Consider the following 25,184-nt stretch of genomic DNA (forward strand, 5'->3'; position numbering starts at 1 on the left):
ATGAACCTCTGTGGGGGGCTTTTTAATGTTCATTGGTGAGGGTTCGCCAACTCTTAAAAGCCCAGGTTTCGTGTATTTTGTTTTTAGTTTTCTATGTTTTACCTCTCCGTGCCTATATAATATTATGTATATAATACAAAAATCAGTCATGAGCAAGGAGGGGGGGTGATCTTTTTCCTCTTTTCTGGTGGGAGCTGTCCATATTCAGCACTACGAACAGCTCCTCTTTCCGCACTGAAAAAAATGGATTGGATTTACTTATTTTAGTAGTGGACATTGGTTGCACACCGATGTTTTGCTCTGGCAGCAACTTAAACAATTGAGTTAAATTAACAGTTCACTTTTAAAACATGACTCAATTGTTTTAAAAACACCCAAGATGCTTACATAAAACGTGTCTCCTTTTTTCAGTGCATTAATTACAATGACACATCAGGGCAGTTCATGGCATATAAAAAGGCGTTGACGCAATGTAGTTCAACAATTTGAAGCAGCTGAGTTTATCACCTTACTGTATTTTTTTTTTCTTTTAAACGAAATTATTATTATTATCTTTATTATTGTTGTTGTTCTTGTTGTTGTTGTTGTTATGAAAGAAGCAAACGTTGATCATTTAAAGAAATGTAATCATTTTAAAATAGAACCCACTTGTTCTCATTTTCAATCCTTCATAATATTCTGTAGTTCAGGAAGATGAACTGTTAGGGCCGCTGTTGACCATCCTTTGTTATATAGGAAAAGAAATCAGCAGTGCCATCCCCATCCTTTACAATACAGAACGAGAGAAAGACACAATGAGCAGTACAGGACACGAAGATCAGCGTATTAAGCGTCAGTTTGGACTGGAGCTGTTATTTTAAAGTTGCAATTTTCGATTTGAAAAGTGGCTACATACAACATGATGATATAAACAGGATTACTTTTCAAGTGGAATCCATTTTTACGGCAATATTACACGGCTTATTTTACTGCAACATGGCGGTTAGAACAATGCAACGGCAAGTGCTGCTTTTCACCTTGTTTTTCTGTTTCTGCTCAGTGACTGGGCAGGTCAGTTACTCCATTCCAGAGGAAATGTCGAAAGGCTCTTTTGTGGGTGATATTGCACACGATTTTGGTTTGGATGTAAAAAGGCTGAAATCAGGGAAAGCTCGGATTTATACCGGAGACAGCGCAGAGTACATCGAGTTGAACAGAGAAAGAGGAGTCCTCCTCGTCAAAGACAGAATAGACAGAGAGCTAATCTGTGCGCAGACGGCGCCTTGTGCTTTACACTTCCAGGTTATTTTAGAGAATCCGATGGAATTTTATAGCATTACCGTGGAAGTGACAGATGTTAATGACAACGCCCCAATTTTCAAAAGAGGTGAGATGAAATTCAAAATAAGTGAATCAGTTAATACAGGAACTGTGTTTATGCTCGAACAAGCAATAGATCTCGATGTGGGTGTAAACGGCCTTCAAAGTTATCTGTTAAAGCCCACTGATAACTTCGTTTTGAAGGTGCAGAATCAAGCGGATGGAAGTAAGCTGGTAGAAATGGTTTTGCAGAAACCTTTAGATCGAGAAAAACAGGATCATTTGTCGCTTGTTTTGACTGCAGTAGACGGCGGTGAACCGCAGCTCTCCGGGGCAGTACAGATCAACGTAAATGTGCTTGATAGTAATGATAATGCTCCAGTTTTTCCTCAAAAAATATACAAGTCAACCTTAAAAGAAAATTCGCCCGAAGGAACTGTTCTGATTACAGTTAGTGCTTCTGATTTAGACGACGGATCCAATGGAAAGATATCATATACAATATTAAACTCCGTGGACGATGCTTCGGAAAAATTTGACGTGAACCGAGAAACTGGTGAAATTACACTGGTTGGAAACACCGACTTTGAAAAGAAGCGACAATATCAAATACATGTTCAAGCCAGTGATGAAGGAGGATTGGCCGATACCAGTAAACTTGTTGTAGAAATACTTGATACAAATGATAATGTACCTGCTATAAATGTCATGTCAAAGTCTAACATAATAGCAGAAGACATTACACCTGGCACTGTTGTGACAATCATAAATATCCAAGATCCAGACTCAGGCGAAAATGGAAACGTTCAATGTAATATTAACAAGAATATTCCATTTTTAGTTTCTTCCACATCAAATAACTTTTTCAGTATAGTAACAGACAGTGATTTAGACAGAGAGAGAGCCTCTGAGTACAACATCACTGTAACCTGCTCTGATGAGGGAGTGCCCTCCCTCTCCAGCAGCGTCACTCTCACCTTACAGATCTCAGACGTTAATGATAACGCACCTGTCTTTGAGAGGAGCTCATATGAGGCCTACATTATAGAAAACAACACACCAGGTCTCTCTATATTTACAGTCAAAGCCTCAGACGCTGACTGGAACCAGAATGCCCGTGTTTCTTATATACTGGAGGACTCCTCCGTTAACGGAGTGCCAGTCTCCTCGTATGTGTCCGTTAGTGCTGATAGTGGAGTCATCCATGCAGTGCGCTCTTTTGATTACGAGCAGATCAAAGATTTCCACTTCCGCGTAAAAGCGCAGGATGGAGGCTCTCCTCCACTCAGCAGCAACGTGACCGTGAAAATAATGATCCAGGACCAGAACGACAACCCCCCTCAGGTTCTGTACCCAGTCCAGACTGGTGGCTCTCTGGTGGCTGAAATGGTGCCTCGTTCAGCAGATTTGGGCTATCTGGTGACTAAAGTGGTGGCTGTTGATGTGGACTCTGGACAGAATGCCTGGCTCTCCTATAAACTGCAGAAAGCCACAGACAGGGCGCTGTTTGAAGTGGGCTTACAGAATGGAGAAATCAGAACTATCCGTCAAGTCACTGATAAAGATGCTGTCAAACAAAGACTGACTGTTATAGTGGAGGACAACGGACAGCCCTCTCGTTCAGCTACAGTCATTGTCAACGTGGCGGTGGCGGACAGCTTCCCTGAAGTGCTGTCGGAGTTCACTGAGTTGACACACGACAAGGAGTACAATGACAACCTGACTTTTTACTTAGTCTTGGCTCTGGCTATAGTTTCCTTCCTCTTCATCACGTGTTTAGTGGTTATTATATCAGTCAAAATCTACAGGTGGAGACAGTCTCGCATCCTGTATCACTCCAACCTGCCTGTCATTCCATATTATCCACCACGTTACTCAGACACTTTGGGCACAGGGACTCTTCCACATGTGTACAATTACGAGGTGTGCAGGACGACTGACTCCAGAAAGAGTGACTGTAAGTTCGGCAGAGCTGGTAGTCAGAATGTGCTGATAATGGACCCCAGTTCTACAGGAACAATGCAGCGGATACAGAGTGAAAAGAGCATCCTGGATGAACCAGACTCTCCGATAGAGGTTAGACCACTTTAATATGGTGTCAGTGTATTTATTACATTTTAAATAATGCTGAAATCTGTTTGTTTTGAGAGAAGTTTTCCATTGTGGGACTAGAGTCTTATATTGAATTTGTTGGTAAATATCTTATGTTTTACTTAATCTTTACTTAACATAAAATAAAAATAAATAAATACAATTTTATTTTTATAGCACCTTTCAAAACAGAATCACAAATTGCTGCACATAAGATAGCAAATCATAAAAAGGTAAAACAGACAATATAAAACAGGGAGAAATTAACCAAAAGCAGTTTTAAAAAGGTGAGCTTTGAGTTGTTTTTTAAAAGCAGCTACTGAGTCCAGAGTTCTTAAGGTTTGGGGGAGAGAGTTTCAAAGTCTAGGGGCCACAATGGCAAAAGCTCTATCACCCTTAGTTCTCATTTTAGTATGTTTTATATCAAGTAAGCCCTGATCAGATGACCTCAGGGACCTGCTAGGGCCATAGGGCTGTAGCAGATCAGAGATGTAGGCTGGTGCCAATCCGTACAAAGCTCTAAAAGTCAAGACCAGGATCTTAAATCGGACTCTAAATTCAACAGGAAGCCAGTGTAGCTGAGATAGCAACAGTGTCATGTGTGAATGCTTAGAGGATTTTGTCCAAAGCCTAGCTGCACCGTTTTGCACAACCTGCAGACGGTCCAGAGAACCTTTGCTTAGACACATAAACAGTGAGCTACAATAGTCCAAGCATGAGGAAATAAATGCATGTATAGCAATCTCCAGTTCAGAGTGAGATAAAATAGGGCATAACTTAGCCAAATTTCTTAAATGATAAAAACAAGACTGAACCAGAAATTTAACATGACCATCCAATGTGAGAGTCGAGTCAAAGGTGACACCTAAATTCCTGACAGAGTATTTAACATAAACTGAGAGAGGACCAGGGATTTCACTATCTGGGATAAAAATCTGTCAGGAGCACATACAAGGACTTGAGTTTTCCCCTCGTTGAGTTGGAGGAAATTTGCAGCCACCCAACGTTTCATCAAATCTAAGCAGTCATTCAGAAGCTGAAGCATAGATAAATCACGGGGCTTAAAAGAAATGTACAACTGAATATCTTCAGCATAACAGTGATAAGAAATGTCCTCAAAAGAGCCGATAGCCGAGAGAAGATGTATTAAAAACAATAAAGGCCCCAAAACCAAACCTTGAGGGACACCATAAGTAAGGGATGTAGAGGATGACCTAAACTCGGAGACCACCACAGAAAAGGATCGGTGATGTAGATATGAGCAGAACCACTCTAAGGCAGTTCCAGATAGACCAACCCAATGTTTTACCGTTCAAGGAGAATGTGGTGGTCAAACGCCAACGTGAGGTCCAGCATGAGTAGAACACAGCATTTTCCTGCATCATTACTCATCAAAATGTCACTAGAGACCCTAAGAAGGGCTGTTTCCATGGAGTGACCTCTACGAAAGCCGGACTGAAACTTATCGCAAATGCTATGTTTGTCCAGACCCGCTATAAGTTACTTAGCCACAACCTTTTCTAGAAACTTAGCGATTAACGGTAATTTAGAAATTGGTCTGTAACTGTTCCAAAGAGAGATGTCTAGCTGAGGTTTTTTTAAAAGTAGGAGAATAGCAGCATTTTTAAAATAAACCGGAACTATGCCAGTGAAGAGTTGATTAAAGTGAGCACACATAGACCAATAGACTGAAAGACATTTTTGAATAATAATGCAGGTACAACGTCAAGTGAACAGGAGGATGCTTTCACTGAATTCACTAGTTTTACCAGCTCAGGTAGTGAAACAGAAGAGAAAGTATCCAAGATGACGGCCAAGATGGGGTGGAGATAGACATAACAGGTGCTGAATGTGAAAAAATTATTCTCACGTTATTAATTTTTGCAAGCAGAAAAGAAAGAAAATTTTCACAGTCCTTATTAGATGAAATAGGAGCCGCAGGTAGAGCAGGAGTAACAATGTCACTAATGGTGTTGAATAGCAGTGTAGGATTACCTCTGCTCCGTGTAACTAAGTGTGAGAAATAGGCAGCCCTCGCATCTCTGATCGCATTATTAAAAGAAATTAAAAGGTCCTTTAGGTAGAGGAGATGAACATTTAGATGAGTTTTCCTCCACCTGCGCTCCGCTTTTCGACAATCACGTTTTAGACAAGGAATACTGCCATTTAGCCAAGGAGGAGATTTGGAGGCAGAAACTCTCCTCATTTTAACTAGGCAAATTTCATCTAAAATAGAAAGGCAATAATTATTAAGAAAAAGATTGGTTGAGAATCGACACCATTATGAGGGGATAACTGTAAGTTAAGCGCATGCGCAAATTTCTCCGCTGTGGAGGAGTTTAAGATGCGAGAGCTAACCATCCGTTGAACAGGGATTAAAAGACATGTTAAAAACAATAACATGGTGATCAGAAATAGAAATGTCCTCAGAGCAAACCCAAAGTAAGAACAAGGTCCAGTGTGTGACCTTTGCTATGTGTAGGACCGGACACATGCTGAGCAAAATGAAAAGAATCCTTAATGTTGATAAAGTCTCTGGCAAAGGGGTCGGAGTCATCATCAACGTGTATATTAAAGTCCCCAACTATAAGCAACCTAGACAGCTTTATAGTAGAGGATAAGAAGTCACTGTGCCCTGATAAAAAAGCCCATTAGAGCCAGGTGGACGATATACCACAGCAAGGTAAAAGGGATCCTTGTTTCCAATTTTAAGCAGCTGCATCTCAAACGAAAGAAAATGTCCAATTTTCACGGAGCGGCAGGAGAAACGGTCCTGGAAAGCCGCCGCAAGCCCACCACCCCGGCCAGATACCCGAGGCTGGGTTATAAAAGTATAGCCATCCGGGCAGAGTTCAACAAATGACGCGTATTCTACGTCCCGCTGCCAGGTCTCAGTCAGGGGGAAAAAAGTCGAGTTTTTTTGATAATATAAAATCATTCAACAATAATGATTTATTAGACAGAGATCGCACGTTAAAAGTGCCATATTCATCGAGGTAGATGCCTCATTATTTGCAAAGGCTCAAGTTAAAGGACGTAGGTACACAGGGTTTGAGCCATCACGCTCGTAGAATCCACTCACTGAGCGAATAAAGAGCCAGCCGGCAGGAGAGTCTGGATAAACCCTCCTAAGGCAGCACGGTCTCAAAGAGCCGGGCCCAGCATATCCAAACAGGGACGTGGAAAACAAGTCCCCCTCCATGGAGCTTTTCTGAGCACAGGAGACAAGGCACGCTCCACGTCGCTTACCAGCCAAACCCCGCCGCCAGGTAAGCCTGAGCTTTACCTGAATACCCCCTCTTCTCCCTCTCCTTTTCCGTGGTCTAGAGGGACCGCCGAAATGGTCTGACGAAGATCCAGCTAATAGTGGAGGGTGGAAAATGCAGAAGGAGGACGAAGAGAGATCGTGAGGATCGGATGGATAGCAAAGCCAGGCTAGCATACACCAAGGCAGCCAATACATCGTTAAAACTAAGTGAGAACAGTAGAGTAGAAGAAAACAACACAAAAGTAGTAAAGCGCAACAAACTGCACCCGGCAGCGGCAGAGCCAAACACAGGCGCTATCATAACATAGCTCAACAATGAATAACTAGTACATCAATTTTACACACGCGCAAAACAAAAACAATGTTAATATGCTTGAGGAATAATTTTTTTCTAAACAGAATCTTAATGGCATCTAATCAATATTAATATACCTCAAATGTTAACCGCATTCACTTCAGAACCACGGACAGCAGCATTAGCAATATTAATTCATGTTACCTCGTGTCCATTTTGTGCTGTTTCCACAATTCAAGCGCCAAGGTTTACCAGTTATCCATCTTTAAGTAAACTTGTGTTTTCCCGATGCATTTTCCCTTTCGGTCGGTCAGCTGACTTGTTTTATCAGGGCTAACTCTCTTACGCCATTGATATCTTCACATCACAGTCACTGCCTGTTTTTCTTAATATACTGTTATTGTGATCCTAGAAATTAAACACAATAGATTCCCGATTGTTCTTTTTTCAAGTCCAAATGACAGTGTTAAAGATTCTGTAGGCTGATATTACCGAATTTGCACATATTTGACAGTAAGTTGTCCTGCGGATGAATTTTAGATGATATTCTGCAGTTTTATAGTGCGGACTCTTAGGGCCGCTGTTGACCAGAGTGTTGAGGACTGAGACCATGTTTGTAGCAGCACCGCCCATGTAACATCGACATTATGAAGAGGGAACACGACGCACAAAGATCGAGCGATTCTGATCAAGGAGGATAAATACTGAAGAAAGATTTTTATTTTGGAGCGATTTGCTTTCGCTGACCGGAATATACACTTAGGTTTTGACTTTGGAATACATATCTTCTGTTGTGTGGAATATAGATTGTGAATCCACGTTGAGTGAGAAATCTGAAAGAACAATGAAACGGCAAGTACTGCTGTTTGTCTCTCTCCTTTCCCTCGGCCCAGTCTTCGGGCAGGTCAGTTACTCGATTCCGGAGGAAATGACTAGAGGCTCTTTAGTTGGAAATATAGCACAGGATTTAGGTTTAGAAATTAAACGTTTAATATCAGGAAAAGCCAAGATCTATAGCAGAAATAGCGACCAATTCATCGAGCTGAACAGAGAAAGAGGAGTCCTCCTCATCAAGGAGAGAATAGACAGAGAGGCGCTGTGCACAGAGACAGTGCTTTGTGCTTTACATTTTCAGATCCTTTTGGAGAATCCGATGGAATTTTATACGGTTACAGTCCAGATCACAGACATCAATGATAATGCACCAACCTTTGAAAAAAGCGAAATGAATTTCAAAATTAGCGAGTCTGCAACTGCCGGCTCAAAATTTGTTTTGGAACGGGCTGTGGATCTTGATGTTGGTATTAATGCGGTTCAAAACTATGATTTAAAGTCGACCAACAATTTTGCTCTGAGACTGCACAGTAACCCCGATGGACACAAAAACGTTGAGATGGTACTGCAGAAACCTTTAGACAGAGAGAAGCAAGAGCAGATATCCTTCGTGTTAACAGCTGTAGATGGAGGAGAGCCACAGATGTCAGGGACAATGCAGATTCTCATTACAGTTTTAGACGTTAATGATAATGCGCCGGTTTTTACACAGCAAACCTACAAAGCTACAGTCACTGAGAATTCACCTAAAGGAACAGTTGTTGCTACTGTTACAGCGTCAGACGCAGATCAAGGTTCGAACAGTAAAATAACATATTCAATCACAAATACGTTAGGTAACGTAAAGAAAATGTTTGAAGTAAACACAGAAAACGGGCAAGTTTCATTGGTTGGAACCATTGATTTTGAAAAAACAAAACGCTTCCAAATAAATATAGGAGCAAGTGATGAGGGGGGACTCACGGATTCTTGTAAACTGATTGTTGATGTTCTGGATGTAAACGACAATAAACCTGAAATCAACATAATGTCCAAATCGACTGTGATATCAGAGGATGCTAATCTCAACACAGTAGTAACAATGATAAATGTTGAGGACTTAGATTCCGGAGACAGTGGGATCGTGAAATGCTTTATCAACGAAAATGCACCATTTATTATAAAATCATCAACAAATAATTTCTATACCTTAGTAACAGACAGTGATTTAGACAGAGAGAGATCCTCTGGGTATAACATCACTGTGACCTGCTCTGATGAGGGAGTGCCCTCCCTCTCCAGCAGCGTCACTCTCACCTTACAGATCTCAGACGTTAATGACAACGTACCTGTCTTTGAGAGGAACTCATATGAGGCCTACATTGTAGAAAACAACACGCCGGGTCTTTCTGTATTCACAATCAAAGCCACAGACGCTGACTGGAACCAGAATGCCCGTGTTTCTTACATACTGGAGGACTCCTCCGTCAACGGAGTACCAGTCTCTTCATATGTGTCCGTTAGTGCTGATAGTGGAGTCATCCATGCAGTGCGCTCTTTTGACTACGAGCAGATCAAAGATTTCCACTTCCGCGTAAAAGCGCAGGATGGAGGCTCTCCTCCACTCAGCAGCAACGTGACTGTGAAAATAATGATCCAAGACCAGAACGACAACCCCCCTCAGGTTCTGTACCCAGTCCAGACTGGTGGCTCTCTGGTGGCTGAAATGGTGCCTCGTTCAGCAGATGTGGGCTATCTGGTGACTAAAGTGGTGGCTGTTGATGTGGACTCTGGACAGAATGCCTGGCTCTCCTATAAGCTGCAGAAAGCCACAGACAGGGCGCTGTTTGAAGTGGGCTTACAGAATGGAGAAATCAGAACTATCCGCCAAGTCACTGATAAAGATGCTGTCAAACAAAGACTGACTGTTATAGTGGAGGACAACGGACAGCCCTCTCGTTCTGCTACAGTCGTTGTTAACGTGGCGGTGGCGGACAGCTTCCCTGAAGTGCTGTCGGAGTTCACTGAGTTGACCCACGACAAGGAGTACAATAACAACCTGACTTTTTACTTAGTCTTGGCTCTGGCTGTAGTTTCCTTCCTCTTCATCACGTGTTTAGTGGTTATTATATCAGTCAAAATCTACAGGTGGAGACAGTCTCGCATCCTGTATCACTCCAACCTGCCTGTCATTCCATATTATCCACCTCGATACTCAGACACTTTGGGGACAGGGACTCTTCCACATGTGTACAATTACGAGGTGTGCAGGACGACTGACTCCAGAAAGAGTGACTGTAAGTTCGGCAGAGCTGGTAGTCAGAACGTGCTGATAATGGACCCCAGTTCTACAGGAACGATGCAGCGGATACAGAATGAAAAGAGCATCTTGGATGAACCAGACTCTCCTCTTGAGGTCAGTTATGAATGTGGCTTCAACTTTATGTCACAATGTCTTTTTAAATGATTCAGTATCCGGCTATACTGTTGAAATTATCCTGCTATTTTACCAAACCATCGATCTTATATATAATTTACATTTTTATTCACTGATGACCTATTAGAACTATAAAGGGGAATTGTTTTACCGTTGTGAAATTGTACGCTAAGTCTTCTCTAAGTTTTCGTGCAAAAGGTTTTAATGCTTATTTTTTTAAATGTTTCTATATCAAATATTGTTATATGAAACGGTGAATCAATTTCTACTTAGTCCTTAAATTTTCCTCTAAAAATATGATGTAATTAAACTTTAGTTAAAATTATTTAGTGACCTCTTTTCTTATTGGTACCAGAATTTTCAATCATTTATTTCACTCTTTCATAAGATTTTGCTAAAGACATTTGACTAAATACTCAGCACTGACAATGTTATAATTTAGTTATACTGTCCAGAAAGGGCATAGCGTTTTATTTATTCTTTTTTTTCCCTTCATTTATTTTTTGTTTTGTTTTCCTTAATGTAAAACAGTGGTGCCCCCACTCATCTTGATCGTCTAGGATAGTGATTTCAGGACCGCAGACAGCGACACTATTGAACTTATTTGTACTGTTCTTGTATTTTACATATCTTTTTATTATTCCTGTGGGATTTTATCTTCACAAAATTTGCTTATTTAATACTTTGAGTATGCTGTGGTGCTTACTTTCACGGAATCATTTTCATGACTGATAATTTTAAGAAAGAAAACACTGTTAGTTGGTTTGGCTGTAGCTCACGAGATAGAGGAACTCATGTATCAATGGGACGTGTGGTGTTGGATCAGTAGCTTCTCCGGTCTGAGTGAAAATTACCTTTGGACAAGATATTGAGCCCTGAGCTTCTCCCGATGCGTTCATTGGAGTGTGACTGTTAGAAATGTCTTAGCGCAAGAAAAAAATGAATAAATGTGTGAGTGAAACATGCTGGACAAGGCGTTTGAGTGTTAAAACAGGTGTTTTTTAAGCGTTTTGTAGAAACCAGTATATTTACCATTCACACTACATTTGGAGCTAATTTATATTGAAGTGAGGAATCAACAGCGTTGAAGAAAACTTTTGTTGTTTGTTTGTGGGTTGTTGTTGTTTTTTTTTTTTTAATTTAATTTACGTTTCCCGTGATAAACATCTTTGATTGCAAGTCTTCTATTAAGGATTGCCTGACGGTAGTGTTCTGCAGTTTTGTTTTTTGAACTCTTAGGGCCGCTGTTGACCAGAGTGCTGATGGCTGACAGTAGGGTTGCAACAGCAGCGTATCTCACATAAACGACGACATAACGAGCACGGGGTACGACGAGAAAGAGCGGATATTCTAGATGCGCAGAATATCTGATGACAAAGACGACATTTATTTTTTATTTTTTTTTCCGTTGTTCTGGGAGGAATATACCGCTAAAAGATTTTTGTGTCTACCAGGAATTGATTTCACTTAATGGAATATATTTTCGCGTTGTGGAGCCTCGTTGATAAAATACTAGGATAGAACAATGAAAGGGCCTGCGCTGTTGTTTTTTGCTCTCCTTTCCTTTGGCTCGGTAACTGGACAAGTCAGCTATACAATACCGGAGGAAATGACTAAAGGATCGTTAGTTGGTAATATAGCACAGGATTTGGGTTTACAAATCAAACGTTTAATATCAGGTAAAGCTCGGATTTATATCCGAGACAGCGACCAGTACGTCGAGCTGAACAGAGAAAGAGGAGTCCTCCTCGTTAAAGAAAGGATCGACAGAGAGGCGCTGTGCAGACGGACGACACCGTGTGCTCTACATTTTCAGATCATTTTGGAGAATCCGATGGAATTTTATACGGTTACAGTGCAGATCACAGATATCAATGATAATGCACCCACCTTTGAGAAAACAGAGATGGAGTTTAAAATTAGTGAGTCGGCGGTAACTGGGGCAAAATTTGTTCTGAAAAGGGCTGTGGATGTTGATGTTGGCACCAATGATCTTCAAAGGTACGAACTAAAGCCAACTGACAATTTTGTTCTGAAAATGCATAATAATGCTGATGAAAATAAAAACGTTGAGATGGTACTGCAGAAACCTTTGGACAGAGAGAAAAAAGAGCAGATATCCCTCGTGTTAACAGCTGTAGATGGAGGAGAGCCACAGATGTCAGGAACAATGCAGATTCTCATTACAGTTTTAGACGTTAATGATAATGCGCCGGTTTTTACACAGCAAACCTACAAAGCTACAGTCACTGAGAATTCACCTAAAGGAACAGTTGTTGCTACTGTTACAGCGTCAGACGCAGATCAAGGCTCTAACAGTAAAGTAACGTATTCAATCACAAATACTTTAGATAATATCAGGGATGTCTTTAAGATAAACCAAGAGAATGGCGAAGTGACTTTAATTGGGAATATTGACTTTGAGGAGTCACGAAATTTTCAAATAAATTTACTTGCTAGTGATGATGGAGGACTAACAGACTCTTCTAGGGTTATTGTTGATGTGTTCGATGTCAATGACAACAAACCTGAAATTAGCATAATGACGAAGGCGACCGTGATTTCAGAGGATGCTAAACTCAATACAGTCGTTATGATGATAAATATCGAAGATAAGGACTCGGGAGAAAACGGAAAAGTTTATTGTTCAGTAAGCGAAAACATACCATTCATGCTAAAAAAATCTACAAATAATTTCTATAATTTAATAACAGACAGTGATTTAGACAGAGAGATATCCTCTAATTTTAACATCACTGTGACCTGCTCTGATGAGGGAGTGCCCTCCCTCTCCACCAGTGTCACTCTAACCTTACAAATCTCAGACGTTAATGATAACGCACCTGTCTTTGAGAGGAGCTCATATGAGGCCTATATTGTAGAAAACAATACACCTGGTCTCTCTATATTTACAGTCAAAGCCACAGACGCTGACTGGAACCAGAATGCCCGTGTTTCTTACATACTGGAGGACTCCTCCGTTAACGGAGTGCCAGTCTCCTCATATGTGTCCGTTAGTGCAGATAGTGGAGTCATCCATGCAGTGCGCTCTTTTGACTACGAGCAGATCAAAGATTTCCACTTCCGCGTAAAAGCGCAGGATGGAGGCTCTCCTCCACTCAGCAGCAACGTGACTGTGAAAATAATGATCCAAGACCAGAACGACAACCCCCCTCAGGTTCTGTACCCAGTCCAGACTGGTGGATCTCTGGTGGCTGAAATGGTGCCTCGTTCAGCAGATGTGGGCTATCTGGTGACTAAAGTGGTGGCTGTTGATGTGGACTCTGGACAGAATTCCTGGCTCTCATATAAACTGCAGAAAGCCACAGACAGGGCGCTGTTTGAAGTGGGCTTACAGAATGGAGAAATCAGAACTATCCGCCAAGTCACTGATAAAGATGCTGTCAAACAAAGACTGACTGTTATAGTGGAGGACAACGGGCAGCCCTCTCGTTCAGCTACAGTCATTGTTAACGTGGTGGTGGCGGACAGCTTCCCTGAAGTGCTGTCGGAGTTCACTGAGTTGACCCACGACAAGGAGTACAATGACAATCTTACTTTTTACTTAGTCTTGGCTCTGGCTGTAGTTTCCTTCCTCTTCATCACGTGTTTAGTGGTTATTATATCAGTCAAAATCTACAGGTGGAGACAGTCTCGCATCCTGTATCACTCCAACCTGCCTGTCATTCCATATTATCCACCACGTTACTCAGACACTTTGGGGACAGGGACTCTGCCACATGTGTACAATTACGAGGTGTGCAGGACGACTGACTCCAGAAAGAGTGACTGTAAGTTCGGCAGAGCTGGTAGTCAGAACGTGCTGATAATGGACCCCAGTTCTACAGGAACGATGCAGCGGATACAGAATGAAAAGAGCATCCTGGATGAACCAGACTCTCCTCTAGAGGTCAGTTATAAATCTGGTTTCACGGCATGTTAAGGTATTTTAAAAGATCATAGATTATATATAATATACATTTTCAATCATTGATGGTTTAAGATAACTGCAAAGGTACATTGCCTATTTATTTATTAATTCAGTGCATTAAACATTGAGCACATTTTCAGTGGGCAATCTGGTTTTCCCTGAAAGAGTTTTTCTAATGCAGCTGTTACGATTTCCATATAAAATATTGTTACATTATCTCTTTAAAAACTTCTGACTGAGAAATTTCATTAGTCCCTTCATCGGCAACAATGTTTTATGCACCGATTTCTTGCTCTTCCGTGACAACAGGCTGAATCATCACCTCACTTTTTTTAAGTAATCACTTCAATGTCTTAATAGATAGTACGGTTTCCCCAAAGAACAGAATTAGTTTTGCCTGATTTTGCACATTCATTATCTCCTCACGAATGCACGGTAAATCATTTTATAAATCATTCCCATCGATTGGCACGTCATCATTTTAGCACCACGAACAGCGATATTATTAAACTTTCTTTTGTCCTTCCCATGCCCAATTATATTTTAGTGAGTTACTTATACATTTTAACGTACGTTTATTCTTGTTGTAGTTTTTTGTGAAAATGTACTTCTTGCAGTAATTGACAGGGTGCTTTGACTGATTTTTTGATTATAAAGGAGAAAAAAAGAACAAAATAGAAATACATTTGAACCGTAAACTGTGTTGTAGTGTGCAATCGGCGATTACAACGTGGATTGTGTTGTTTCTCTCCAGCTCTCTCTGTCTCTGTCTCTCTCTTTCTTTCTCTCTCTCCCTCACTCTCTCGCTCTCTCGCTTCCTTTCTTGTATTATTTACTTAAAGTCTTACTTGTTACACTTCGCTAACAGCAAGTCTTTTGAACAGTGTAATTTAGGGAGCTGTTGTGCAGTTTTCTGTTATGAACTCTTAGGGCCGCTGTTGACCAGAGTTTTGACGGATGGGAGCAGGGTTATAGCAGCTGAGTACCTCCCATATACGCCCGCATAACGAGGACGGGGTATTACGAGAACGACCAGGCATTCTCGATCCGCAGAATTTCAGATTAAAAATATGACGATTTAAGACTATTCGATGTACAGAGGACTATAAAGCTACAAGACTGACGTCTGACTTTGGAACTCCTTTCACTCAGCTGGATGCATGTTCGCGTTGTGGAGCATCGTTGATAAAATACTAGGGTAGGACAATGAAAGGGCCTGCGCTGTTGTGTTTTGCTCTCCTTTCCTTTGGCTCGGTAACTGGACAAGTCAGCTATACAATACCGGAGGAAATGACTAAAGGATCGTTAGTTGGTAATATAGCACAGGATTTGGGTTTACAAATCAATCGTTTAATATCAGGTAAAGCTCGAATTTATACCCGAGACAGCGACCAGTACGTCGAGCTGAACAGAGAAAGAGGAGTCCTCCTCGTTAAAAAAAGGATCGACAGAGAGGCGCTGTGCAGACGGACTACACCGTGTGCTCTACATTTTCAGATCATTTTGGAGAATCCGATGGAATTTTATACGGTTACAGTGCAGATCACAGATATCAATGATAATGCACCAACCTTTGAAGAAGCTGATATTGAATTTAAAATTAGTGAGTCTGCGGTAATTGGTGCAAAATTTGTTCTGGAAAGGGCTGTGGATCTTGATGTTGGCACCAATGATCTTCAAAGGTACGAAATAAAACCAACTGACAATTTCGTTCTTAAAATGCATAATAATGCTGATGGAAATAAAAATGTTGAGATGGTACTGCAGAAACCTTTAGACAGAGAGAAACAAGAGCAGATATCCCTCGTGCTAACAGCTATAGATGGAGGAGAGCCACAGATGTCAGGAACAATGCAGATTGTCATTACAGTTTTAGACGTTAATGATAATGCGCCGGTTTTTACACAGCAAACTTACAAAGCTACAGTCACTGAGAATTCACCTAAAGGAACAGTTGTTGCTACTGTTACAGCGTCAGACGCAGACCAAGGTTCGAACAGTAAAATAACATATTCAATCACAAACAAAGTGGATGACGTCAGGAAAGTCTTTAACATAAACAAGGAGAACGGCGAAGTGACTTTAATTGGGAATACTGACTTCGAGGATTCACGAGGTTTTCAGTTAAGTTTACGTGCTAGTGATGTTGGAGGACTAACAGATTCCTGTAAACTGATTGTTGATGTTCTGGATTTAAATGACAACAAACCTGAAATCAACATAATGTCTAAGTCGACTGTGATTTCAGAGGATGCTAAACTCAATACAGTTGTTACAATGATAAACGTTGAAGACAGGGACACTGGAGAAAGAGGGAATGTTCAATGTTCAGTTAGTGATAGTGTACCTTTCATTTTGAAATCATCAACAAATCACTTCTATACCTTAGTAACAGACAGTGATTTAGACAGAGAGAGAGCCTCTGAGTATAACATCACTGTGACCTGCTCTGATGAGGGAGTGCCCTCCCTCTCCAGCAGCGTCACTCTCACCTTACAGATCTCAGACGTTAATGATAACGCACCTGTCTTTGAGAGAAGCTCATATGAGGCCTACATTGTAGAAAACAACACGCCGGGCCTCTCTATATTTACAGTCAAAGCCACAGACGCTGACTGGAACCAGAACGCCCGTGTTTCTTACATACTGGAGGACTCATCCGTTAACGGAGTGCCAGTCTCTTCATATGTGTCCGTTAGTGCTGATAGTGGAGTCATCCATGCAGTGCGCTCTTTTGACTACGAGCAGATCAAAGATTTCCACTTCCGCGTGAAAGCGCAGGATGGAGGCTCTCCTCCACTCAGCAGCAACGTGACTGTGAAAATAATGATCCAAGACCAGAACGACAACCCCCCTCAGGTTCTGTACCCAGTCCAGACTGGTGGCTCTCTGGTGGCTGAAATGGTGCCTCGTTCAGCAGATGTGGGCTATCTGGTGACGAAAGTGGTGGCTGTTGATGTGGACTCTGGACAGAATGCCTGGCTCTCCTATAAACTGCAGAAAGCCACAGACAGGGCGCTGTTTGAAGTGGGCTTACAGAATGGAGAAATCAGAACTATCCGCCAAGTCACTGATAAAGATGCTGTCAAGCAAAGACTGACTGTTATAGTGGAGGACAACGGACAGCCTTCCCGTTCAGCTACAGTGGTTGTTAACGTGGCAGTAGCGGACAGCTTCCCTGAAGTGCTGTCGGAGTTCACTGAGTTGACCCACGACAAGGAGTACAATGACAACCTGACTTTTTACTTAGTCTTGGCTCTGGCTGTAGTTTCCTTCCTCTTCATCACGTGTTTAGTGGTTATTATATCAGTCAAAATCTACAGGTGGAGACAGTCTCGCATCCTGTATCACTCCAACCTGCCTGTCATTCCATATTATCCACCACGTTACTCAGACACTTTGGGGACAGGGACTCTTCCACATGTGTACAATTACGAGGTGTGCAGGACGACTGACTCCAGAAAGAGTGACTGTAAGTTCGGCAGAGCTGGTAGTCAGAACGTGCTGATAATGGACCCCAGTTCTACAGGAACGATGCAGCGGATACAGAGTGAAAAGAGCATCTTGGATGAATCAGACTCTCCTCTTGAGGTTAGACTGCCCTTAAATGTTTTCTACATCATCATACAAATATCAGATTGCCTTCAAGCCTTATAGATCATATATAATACAATTAAAATAACGTTATCGTCCATATGATCTCAAATTTGTATTTCCAGTGGCTTATATTTCCACTTAAACAAACTGTTATTTATTAATATTTGGAATTTTTTTCGTTTCATATTTTACATTTTAGGAATGACAAATACCGACCTCATGTTTATTACATGTTGACTTTGCATATTTCGTGTAGGTGTTTTCCAGTTCAGTACTCACTTCTCTGTACATGTATATGTTCCGTTACTTTGGGAATTGTCAGTAATCTCTTATTGTGATTCAATCTAGCTTTTTTGTTGAGGAGATCAATATTTCATGTCCACTCATTTTATAGATTTTGTTTTAATTGTTGCAAATAAATGCCCCTCATCTGACAGGATTTCTTTCGTGGTGCCTGCCTCACTGACGTAGAGGCAAGCGCCACAAATCTGGCGTTGTCCATTTCAGAACGCTGGACAGCAACTTAAGTCCATCGCCATCTATTTACCCCGTTAGTGTTTCCCCATTGTGTCCTGAGTTTTGTTTCAATGTGATTCAGGACTGAACAAATGTTTTCTGAACATTATAACCGCTTTAGCCTACCAGGTGTTTCATTCAATGCTCTCAAATCTTCATAGTTTTAATTTTTTACATATATATATATATATATATATATATATATATATATATATATATATATATAATGTGTGTGTGTGTGTGTGTGTGTGTGTGTGTGTGTGTGTGTGTGTGTGTGTGTGTGTGTGTGTGTGTGAGAGAGAGAGAGAGACTGAGCAGCCCAAGGTTAAAGTTACTTTAAAAATGTCTCTAAACCAACCTTCCAGAGGCGTGAATATGATCCGTATTATTTGGTAATGGATTTCCGTGTGCGTTTTCAGTATAAATATTACCATTTGACTTGGTATTTTTGTGACTTATTTTAAAAAGAAAAAACCTTCATGTTGGCTGTCTGCAGTTTTCTAAGGTGAACTCTTAGGGCCGCTGTTGACTAAATTGTCAACAGCCGAGTATGGTTATAACAGCAACTCCCTCGTAACGTCGGTATAGCGAAGAAAGAACAGAACGACAAAGGACGGCCTCGAGATATACACAGTATTTGGATGCAAAGGACATCGACCGTTTTAGTACATTTTCTCATGTGTGGATGATAAACGTGCGAAATTGAAGTTTGACGTTTAAAGCGTGATTTGTAGGATATTATCACAGTGAACATCCATTGGCAAAATCGCATAAAACAATGGCAAGGCAAGTACTCCTGTTTATCTCTCTTCTCGCCGTCGGCTCGGTGCTCGGACAAGTGAGCTATACAATACCAGAGGAAATGACTAAAGGATCGTTAGTTGGTAATATAGCACAAGACTTGGGTTTACAAATCAAACGGTTGACTTCAGGTAAAGCTCGGATTTATGCTCGAGACACCGATCAGTACGTCGAGCTGAACAGAGAAAGAGGAGTCCTCCTCGTTAAAGAAAGGATCGACAGAGAGGCGCTGTGCAAACAGACGACGCCGTGTGCTCTACATTTTCAGATCATTTTGGAGAATCCGATGGAATTTTATACGGTTACAGTGCAGATCACAGATATCAATGACAATGCACCTACTTTTAAAAAAACTAAAACCATTTTCAAAATTAGCGAAACGGCGCTCATCGGGGCAAAATTTGTTCTGGAAAGGGCTGTGGATCTGGATGTTGAAATGAATAGTGTTCAGTCATATGAGTTAAAACCAAGTGACAATTTTGCTCTCAAACTGCACAGCAACTCTGATGGAAATAAAAATGTTGAGATGGTACTACAGAAACCTTTGGACAGAGAGAAACAAGAGCAGATATCCCTCGTGTTAACAGCTGTAGATGGAGGGGAGCCACAGATGTCAGGAACAATGCAGATTCTCATTACAGTTTTAGACGCTAATGATAATGCTCCGGTTTTTACACAGCAAACATACAAAGCTACAGTCACTGAGAATTCACTTAAAGGAACAGTTGTTGCTACTGTTACAGCGTCAGACGCAGATCAAGGTTCGAATAGTAAAGTAACATATTCAATCACAAATGCAGCAGATGATGACACCAGAATATTTGAGATTAATGAGGAAAACGGGAATGTTGTATTAATTGGAATAATTGACTATGAAAAGTCAAGAAACTATCAAATAAATTTACTTGCTAGTGATGAGGGTGGACTCACGGATTCGTGCAAATTAATTGTCGATGTGCAAGATGTAAACGACAACAAACCTGAAATCAACATAATGTCGAAGTCAGCTGTGATATCAGAGGATGCTAATCCCAACACAGTAGTTACGATGATAAACATTGAAGACAAGGACTCGGGGGAAAACGGAAAAGTGCAGTGTTTTATGAGTGATAACGTACCTTTCGAATTAAGAGCATCTTCAAATAATTTCTATACCTTAGTAACAGACAGTGATTTAGACAGAGAGAGAGCCTCTGAGTATAACATAACTGTGACCTGCTCTGATGAGGGAGTGCCCTCCCTCTCCAGCAGCGTCACTCTCACCTTACAGGTCTCAGACGTTAATGACAACGCACCTGTCTTTGAGAGGAGCTCATATGAGGCCTACATTGTAGAAAACAATACGCCAGGTCTCTCTATATTCACAGTCAAAGCCACAGACGCTGACTGGAACCAAAACGCCCGTGTTTCTTACATACTGGAGGACTCCTCCGTTAACGGAGTGCCAGTCTCCTCATATGTGTCCGTTAGTGCAGATAGTGGAGTCATCCATGCAGTGCGCTCTTTTGACTACGAGCAGATCAAAGATTTCCACTTCCGCGTAAAAGCGCAGGATGGAGGATCTCCTCCACTCAGCAGCAATGTGACTGTGAAAATAATGATCCAGGACCAGAATGACAACCCCCCTCAGGTTCTGTACCCAGTCCAGACTGGTGGCTCTCTGGTGGCTGAAATGGTGCCTCGTTCAGCAGATGTGGGCTATCTGGTGACTAAAGTGGTGGCTGTTGATGTGGACTCTGGACAGAACGCCTGGCTCTCCTATAAACTGCAGAAAGCCACAGACAGGGCGCTGTTTGAAGTGGGCTTACAGAATGGAGAAATCAGAACTATCCGCCAAGTCACTGATAAAGATGCTGTCAAACAAAGACTGACTGTTATAGTGGAGGACAACGGGCAGCCCTCTCGTTCTGCTACAGTCATTGTTAACGTGGCGGTGGCGGACAGCTTCCCTGAAGTGCTGTCGGAGTTCACTGAGTTGACGCACGACAAGGAGTACAATGACAACCTGACTTTTTACTTAGTTTTGGCTCTGGCTGTAGTTTCCTTCCTCTTCATCACGTGTTTAGTGGTTATTATATCAGTCAAAATCTACAGGTGGAGACAGTCTCGCATCCTGTATCACTCCAACCTGCCTGTCATTCCATATTATCCACCACGTTACTCAGACACTTTGGGGACAGGGACTCTGCCCCATGTGTACAATTACGAGGTGTGCAGGACGACCGACTCCAGAAAGAGTGACTGTAAGTTCGGCAGAGCTGGTAGTCAGAACGTGCTGATAATGGACCCCAGTTCTACAGGAACGATGCAGCGGATACAGAGTGAAAAGAGCATCCTGGATGAACCAGACTCTCCTCTTGAGGTTAGTCCTTCTGTTGTAAAAAATAAAATAAAATAACATAAAAATGTGTTTTTTAAGCTTTACAATTAAAATTAAAATAATATAAAATGATAGTTAAAATTTGCGCATCAACGTTCAATACTGTCGTAGTGATCATTTTCAGCACCACAGACAGCGGAAATAAGAACCTTTCTGCCTGAACCCCAAACATGCAGAATTTATTTCATTTCTTTATGATTTCCTTCCCTAGGGAACAATGGCGCACTAGTATGTACTTATATATGTACTTATTTTAAGTGTTTATGTTTTTGATTTTTTTTTTCTCTCTTTCTTTTTTCTTTTATTTCTCTTTTTTGGTCGTGGTGGTGCCGTTCTGACTACTATCCGACATCTAAAAAAAACAAATAGCTTGAAGACCAGAGGGTTTTTTATTTGTTTTTAAAATTTAAACGTAGTCACTGCGTTTTCCCTTCTGTTTTTCTTTTTTAAACAATTTCAGTATTTTTTTTTAATTGTCTTCGACGAGTTGGGTTTAGCAGTACTATTTTTTGTCTGTTTGCTTGTTTTTCAAACCTCAAATATTTGTTTAACCTTGCACTGATTTTCTTGTCATAAATCAGTGTAGTGTAGTGTCATGTTTTGTACTCCTAGAGACGCTGTTGGCTAGTCTGTGGTAGTTTTGCTGCTGATTACAGCAGCACCTCCCAGATAATTTAGATCGGAGGAAGTATTGTCGACACAGTAGACATTTCAGGTTTCCGAGAATAATATAGCCTACACGGACATTTTAGCAGTCGGTTTTTTTGATCGACCTTTATTGTGTGGCTTTTTCATTTTTACTCCAGCTGTGTGTGGAATTTAGCTCTTTTTCTCGATTGCTTTGATTCGTCATGATATTACAAAGCCGTTGGACCGAAACAATGAAATGGCAAGTGATACTGTTTTTCTCATTGCTCTCTCTCTGTTATGTGTTCGGGCAGGTAAGCTATTCTGTTCCAGAAGAAATGTCAAAAGGCTCGTTAGTCGGTAAGATAGCACAAGATTTAGGTTTGGACCTAAAACGGTTGAAAACGGGAAAAGCTCGCTTGCATGTTGGAAACAGCGCTGAATACATTGAGCTGAATAAAGAAAGGGGGGTGCTTCTTATCAAGGAGAGAATCGACAGGGAGGCTTTATGCAAACAAACGACTCCCTGTGCTTTACACTTTCAAATGATTTTGGCAAATCCTATCGAGTTCTACCGTGTTACTGTAGAAATAACAGATATAAACGACAACGCCCCTATATTCAAAATGAAAGATATGGTATTTGAAATAAGCGAGTCGGCTGTAAAGGGGTCAAAATTTATATTAGAGAAAGCACTGGATTCTGACGTTGGAATAAATGGGCTTAAAAGCTACTCCCTTAACCCAACAGATAATTTTGCTTTGAAACTCAACGACAACACTGATGGGGGGAAAGAAGTAGAGATGGTTTTGGAAAAACCTCTTGATCGAGAGAAAGAGGAGCAGCTGACTCTTACACTAACAGCCGTCGACGGAGGTGAACCTCAGCTCTCGGGGACAGTGCAAATTCATGTAACTGTATTAGATGTCAATGACAACGCACCTGTTTTCACACAGTCAACGTACAAAAGTAGTTTAATGGAAAATTCTCCAAGAGGAACCCAACTGATTACTGTTACAGCCACCGATAAAGATGAAGGAACAAATGGTTTCGTAACATATTCGATATCAAATAACATTGATGGAATTTTTGATTTATTTGAAATACATGAGACAAGCGGGGAAGTGCGGTTGATCGGAAATGTAGATTATGAAACATCGAAACATTATCAGCTCAATATTAAAGCCAAAGATCAGGGTGGACTCAGTGACTCGTGTAAAATTATTTTTGATATTACTGATGTAAATGATAATAGCCCAATAATAGATTTAATGTCGACTACTCAATCGGTTCCAGAAGATTCCACCTTAAAAACCGTTGTTGCAGTTATGAACGTGCATGATGCTGATTCAGACGATAATGGAGTAGTTAAATGTTTCCTAAATGACAATGTACCTTTTAATATTGAGAGTACATCAAATAGCTTCTACAGCATTATAACAGACAGTGATTTAGACAGAGAGAGAGCATCCGAATATAACATCACTGTGACCTGCTCTGATGAGGGAGTGCCCTCCCTCTCCAGCAGTGTCACTCTCACCTTACAAATCTCAGACGTTAATGATAACGCACCTGTCTTTGAGAGGAGCTCATATGAGGCCTACATTGTAGAAAACAACACACCAGGTCTCTCTATATTCACAGTCAAAGCCACAGACGCTGACTGGAACCAGAACGCCCGTGTTTCTTACATACTTGAGGACTCCTCCGTTAACGGAGTGCCAGTCTCCTCGTATGTGTCCGTTAGTGCTGATAGTGGAGTCATCCATGCAGTGCGCTCTTTTGACTACGAGCAGATCAAAGATTTCCACTTCCGCGTAAAAGCGCAGGATGGAGGTTCTCCTCCACTCAGCAGCAACGTGACTGTGAAAATAATGATCCAGGACCAGAACGACAACCCTCCTCAGGTTCTGTACCCAGTCCAGACTGGTGGCTCTCTGGTGGCTGAAATGGTGCCTCGTTCAGCAGATGTGGGCTATCTGGTGACGAAAGTGGTGGCTGTTGATGTGGACTCTGGACAGAATGCCTGGCTCTCATATAAACTGCAGAAAGCCACAGACAGGGCGCTGTTTGAAGTGGGCTTACAGAATGGAGAAATCAGAACTATCCGCCAAGTCACTGATAAAGATGCTGTCAAACAAAGACTGACTGTCATAGTGGAGGACAACGGGCAGCCCTCTCGTTCAGCTACAGTCGTTGTTAACGTGGCGGTGGCGGACAGCTTCCCTGAAGTGCTGTCGGAGTTCACTGAGTTGACACACGACAAGGAGTACAATGACAACCTGACTTTTTACTTAGTCTTGGCTCTGGCTGTAGTTTCCTTCCTCTTCATCACGTGTTTAGTGGTTATTATATCAGTCAAAATCTACAGGTGGAGACAGTCTCGCATCCTGTATCACTCCAACCTGCCTGTCATTCCATATTATCCACCACGTTACTCAGACACTTTGGGGACAGGGACTCTTCCACATGTGTACAATTACGAGGTGTGCAGGACGACTGACTCCAGAAAGAGTGACTGTAAGTTCGGCAGAGCTGGTAGTCAGAACGTGCTGATAATGGACCCCAGTTCTACAGGAACGATGCAGCGGAGACAGAGTGAAAAGAGCATCCTGGATGAACCAGACTCTCCTCTTGAGGTCAGTTAACTGCTGTTGTGAACGGCTTTCATGCGGTGATATTATTGTAATACATGCAACTTTCCTGCTTATAGGATGGAGATAACTACAGCACATTTGAAATTGTACATCACTATTTCAAAATATCTTGTTTCAATTATAATCTGATCGTTTATTACTGATTTCAGCACCACGGATAGAGACAGCATTTGTCCCTCCTCGCATTTCTCTTTAAAATAGATTTAATACTTGCTCCATCTTTTGTTCCTTTGTTTGTTACATATATCAAAAGATGTCTTCTATATATTTGTTTGAGTTTTTTAGTTTGTCAGTACAGGCCTCTAGATATTTAGCTTCTAAGGTGTTTTTTCATAACATTTTTATGAAATATATTAAGTTAAATAATTTTATTGTTCTTGTAGTTCTGCTCTATGGACTCAATGGGCCGCTGTTGGTCAACGTGTTGCAATCCTGTAGACAGGATTTGAAGCAGATCCTCCCATTTCATGTC

General features: G+C 41.4%; 5 protein-coding genes and 1 pseudogene across 16 annotated transcripts in view; all 6 read left to right on the forward strand.

Annotated features, from left to right (window-relative positions):
* LOC308408488 (protocadherin gamma-C5-like) overlaps positions 1-25,184 on the forward strand; it is a gene marked incomplete at its 5' end in the record, with an annotated part of 274,775 nt that overhangs the window by 154,402 nt on the left and 95,189 nt on the right. The window lies entirely within an intron of this gene.
* LOC308408502 (protocadherin beta-16-like) lies at positions 791-3,390 on the forward strand (the record flags this gene model as incomplete). The annotated part of the gene is made up of 1 exon (XM_080900815.1): positions 791-3,390. The coding sequence occupies exon 1, from the start codon at positions 976-978 to the stop codon at positions 3,388-3,390; it is 2,415 nt and encodes an 804-aa protein (XP_080756941.1). The 5' UTR covers positions 791-975.
* On the forward strand, positions 4,648-10,046 carry LOC308408322 (protocadherin beta-16-like; annotated as a pseudogene). Its single transcript has 3 exons — positions 4,648-4,732; positions 6,612-6,733; positions 7,717-10,046. The product of its transcript is annotated as a protocadherin beta-16-like (transcript).
* On the forward strand, positions 11,543-14,146 carry LOC308408323 (protocadherin gamma-A2-like; the record flags this gene model as incomplete). The annotated part of the gene is made up of 1 exon (XM_080900522.1): positions 11,543-14,146. Exon 1 carries the CDS (start codon positions 11,729-11,731, stop codon positions 14,144-14,146), a length of 2,418 nt encoding a protein of 805 aa, XP_080756648.1. The 5' UTR covers positions 11,543-11,728.
* Positions 15,823-17,791, forward strand: LOC308408324 (protocadherin gamma-A2-like; the record flags this gene model as incomplete). Its single annotated transcript, XM_080900523.1, has 1 exon — positions 15,823-17,791. The coding sequence occupies exon 1, from the start codon at positions 15,854-15,856 to the stop codon at positions 17,789-17,791; it is 1,938 nt and encodes a 645-aa protein (XP_080756649.1). The 5' UTR covers positions 15,823-15,853.
* On the forward strand, positions 18,867-24,703 carry LOC308408501 (protocadherin gamma-A2-like; the record flags this gene model as incomplete). Its single annotated transcript, XM_080900814.1, has 2 exons — positions 18,867-20,217; positions 23,499-24,703. Exons 1-2 carry the CDS (start codon positions 19,026-19,028, stop codon positions 24,701-24,703), a joined length of 2,397 nt encoding a protein of 798 aa, XP_080756940.1. The 5' UTR covers positions 18,867-19,025.

Source organism: Rhamphochromis sp. 'chilingali' (assembly GCF_963969265.1).
Source record: "Rhamphochromis sp. 'chilingali' genome assembly, chromosome: 13".
Classification (NCBI taxonomy): Eukaryota; Metazoa; Chordata; class Actinopteri; order Cichliformes; family Cichlidae; genus Rhamphochromis; species Rhamphochromis sp. 'chilingali'.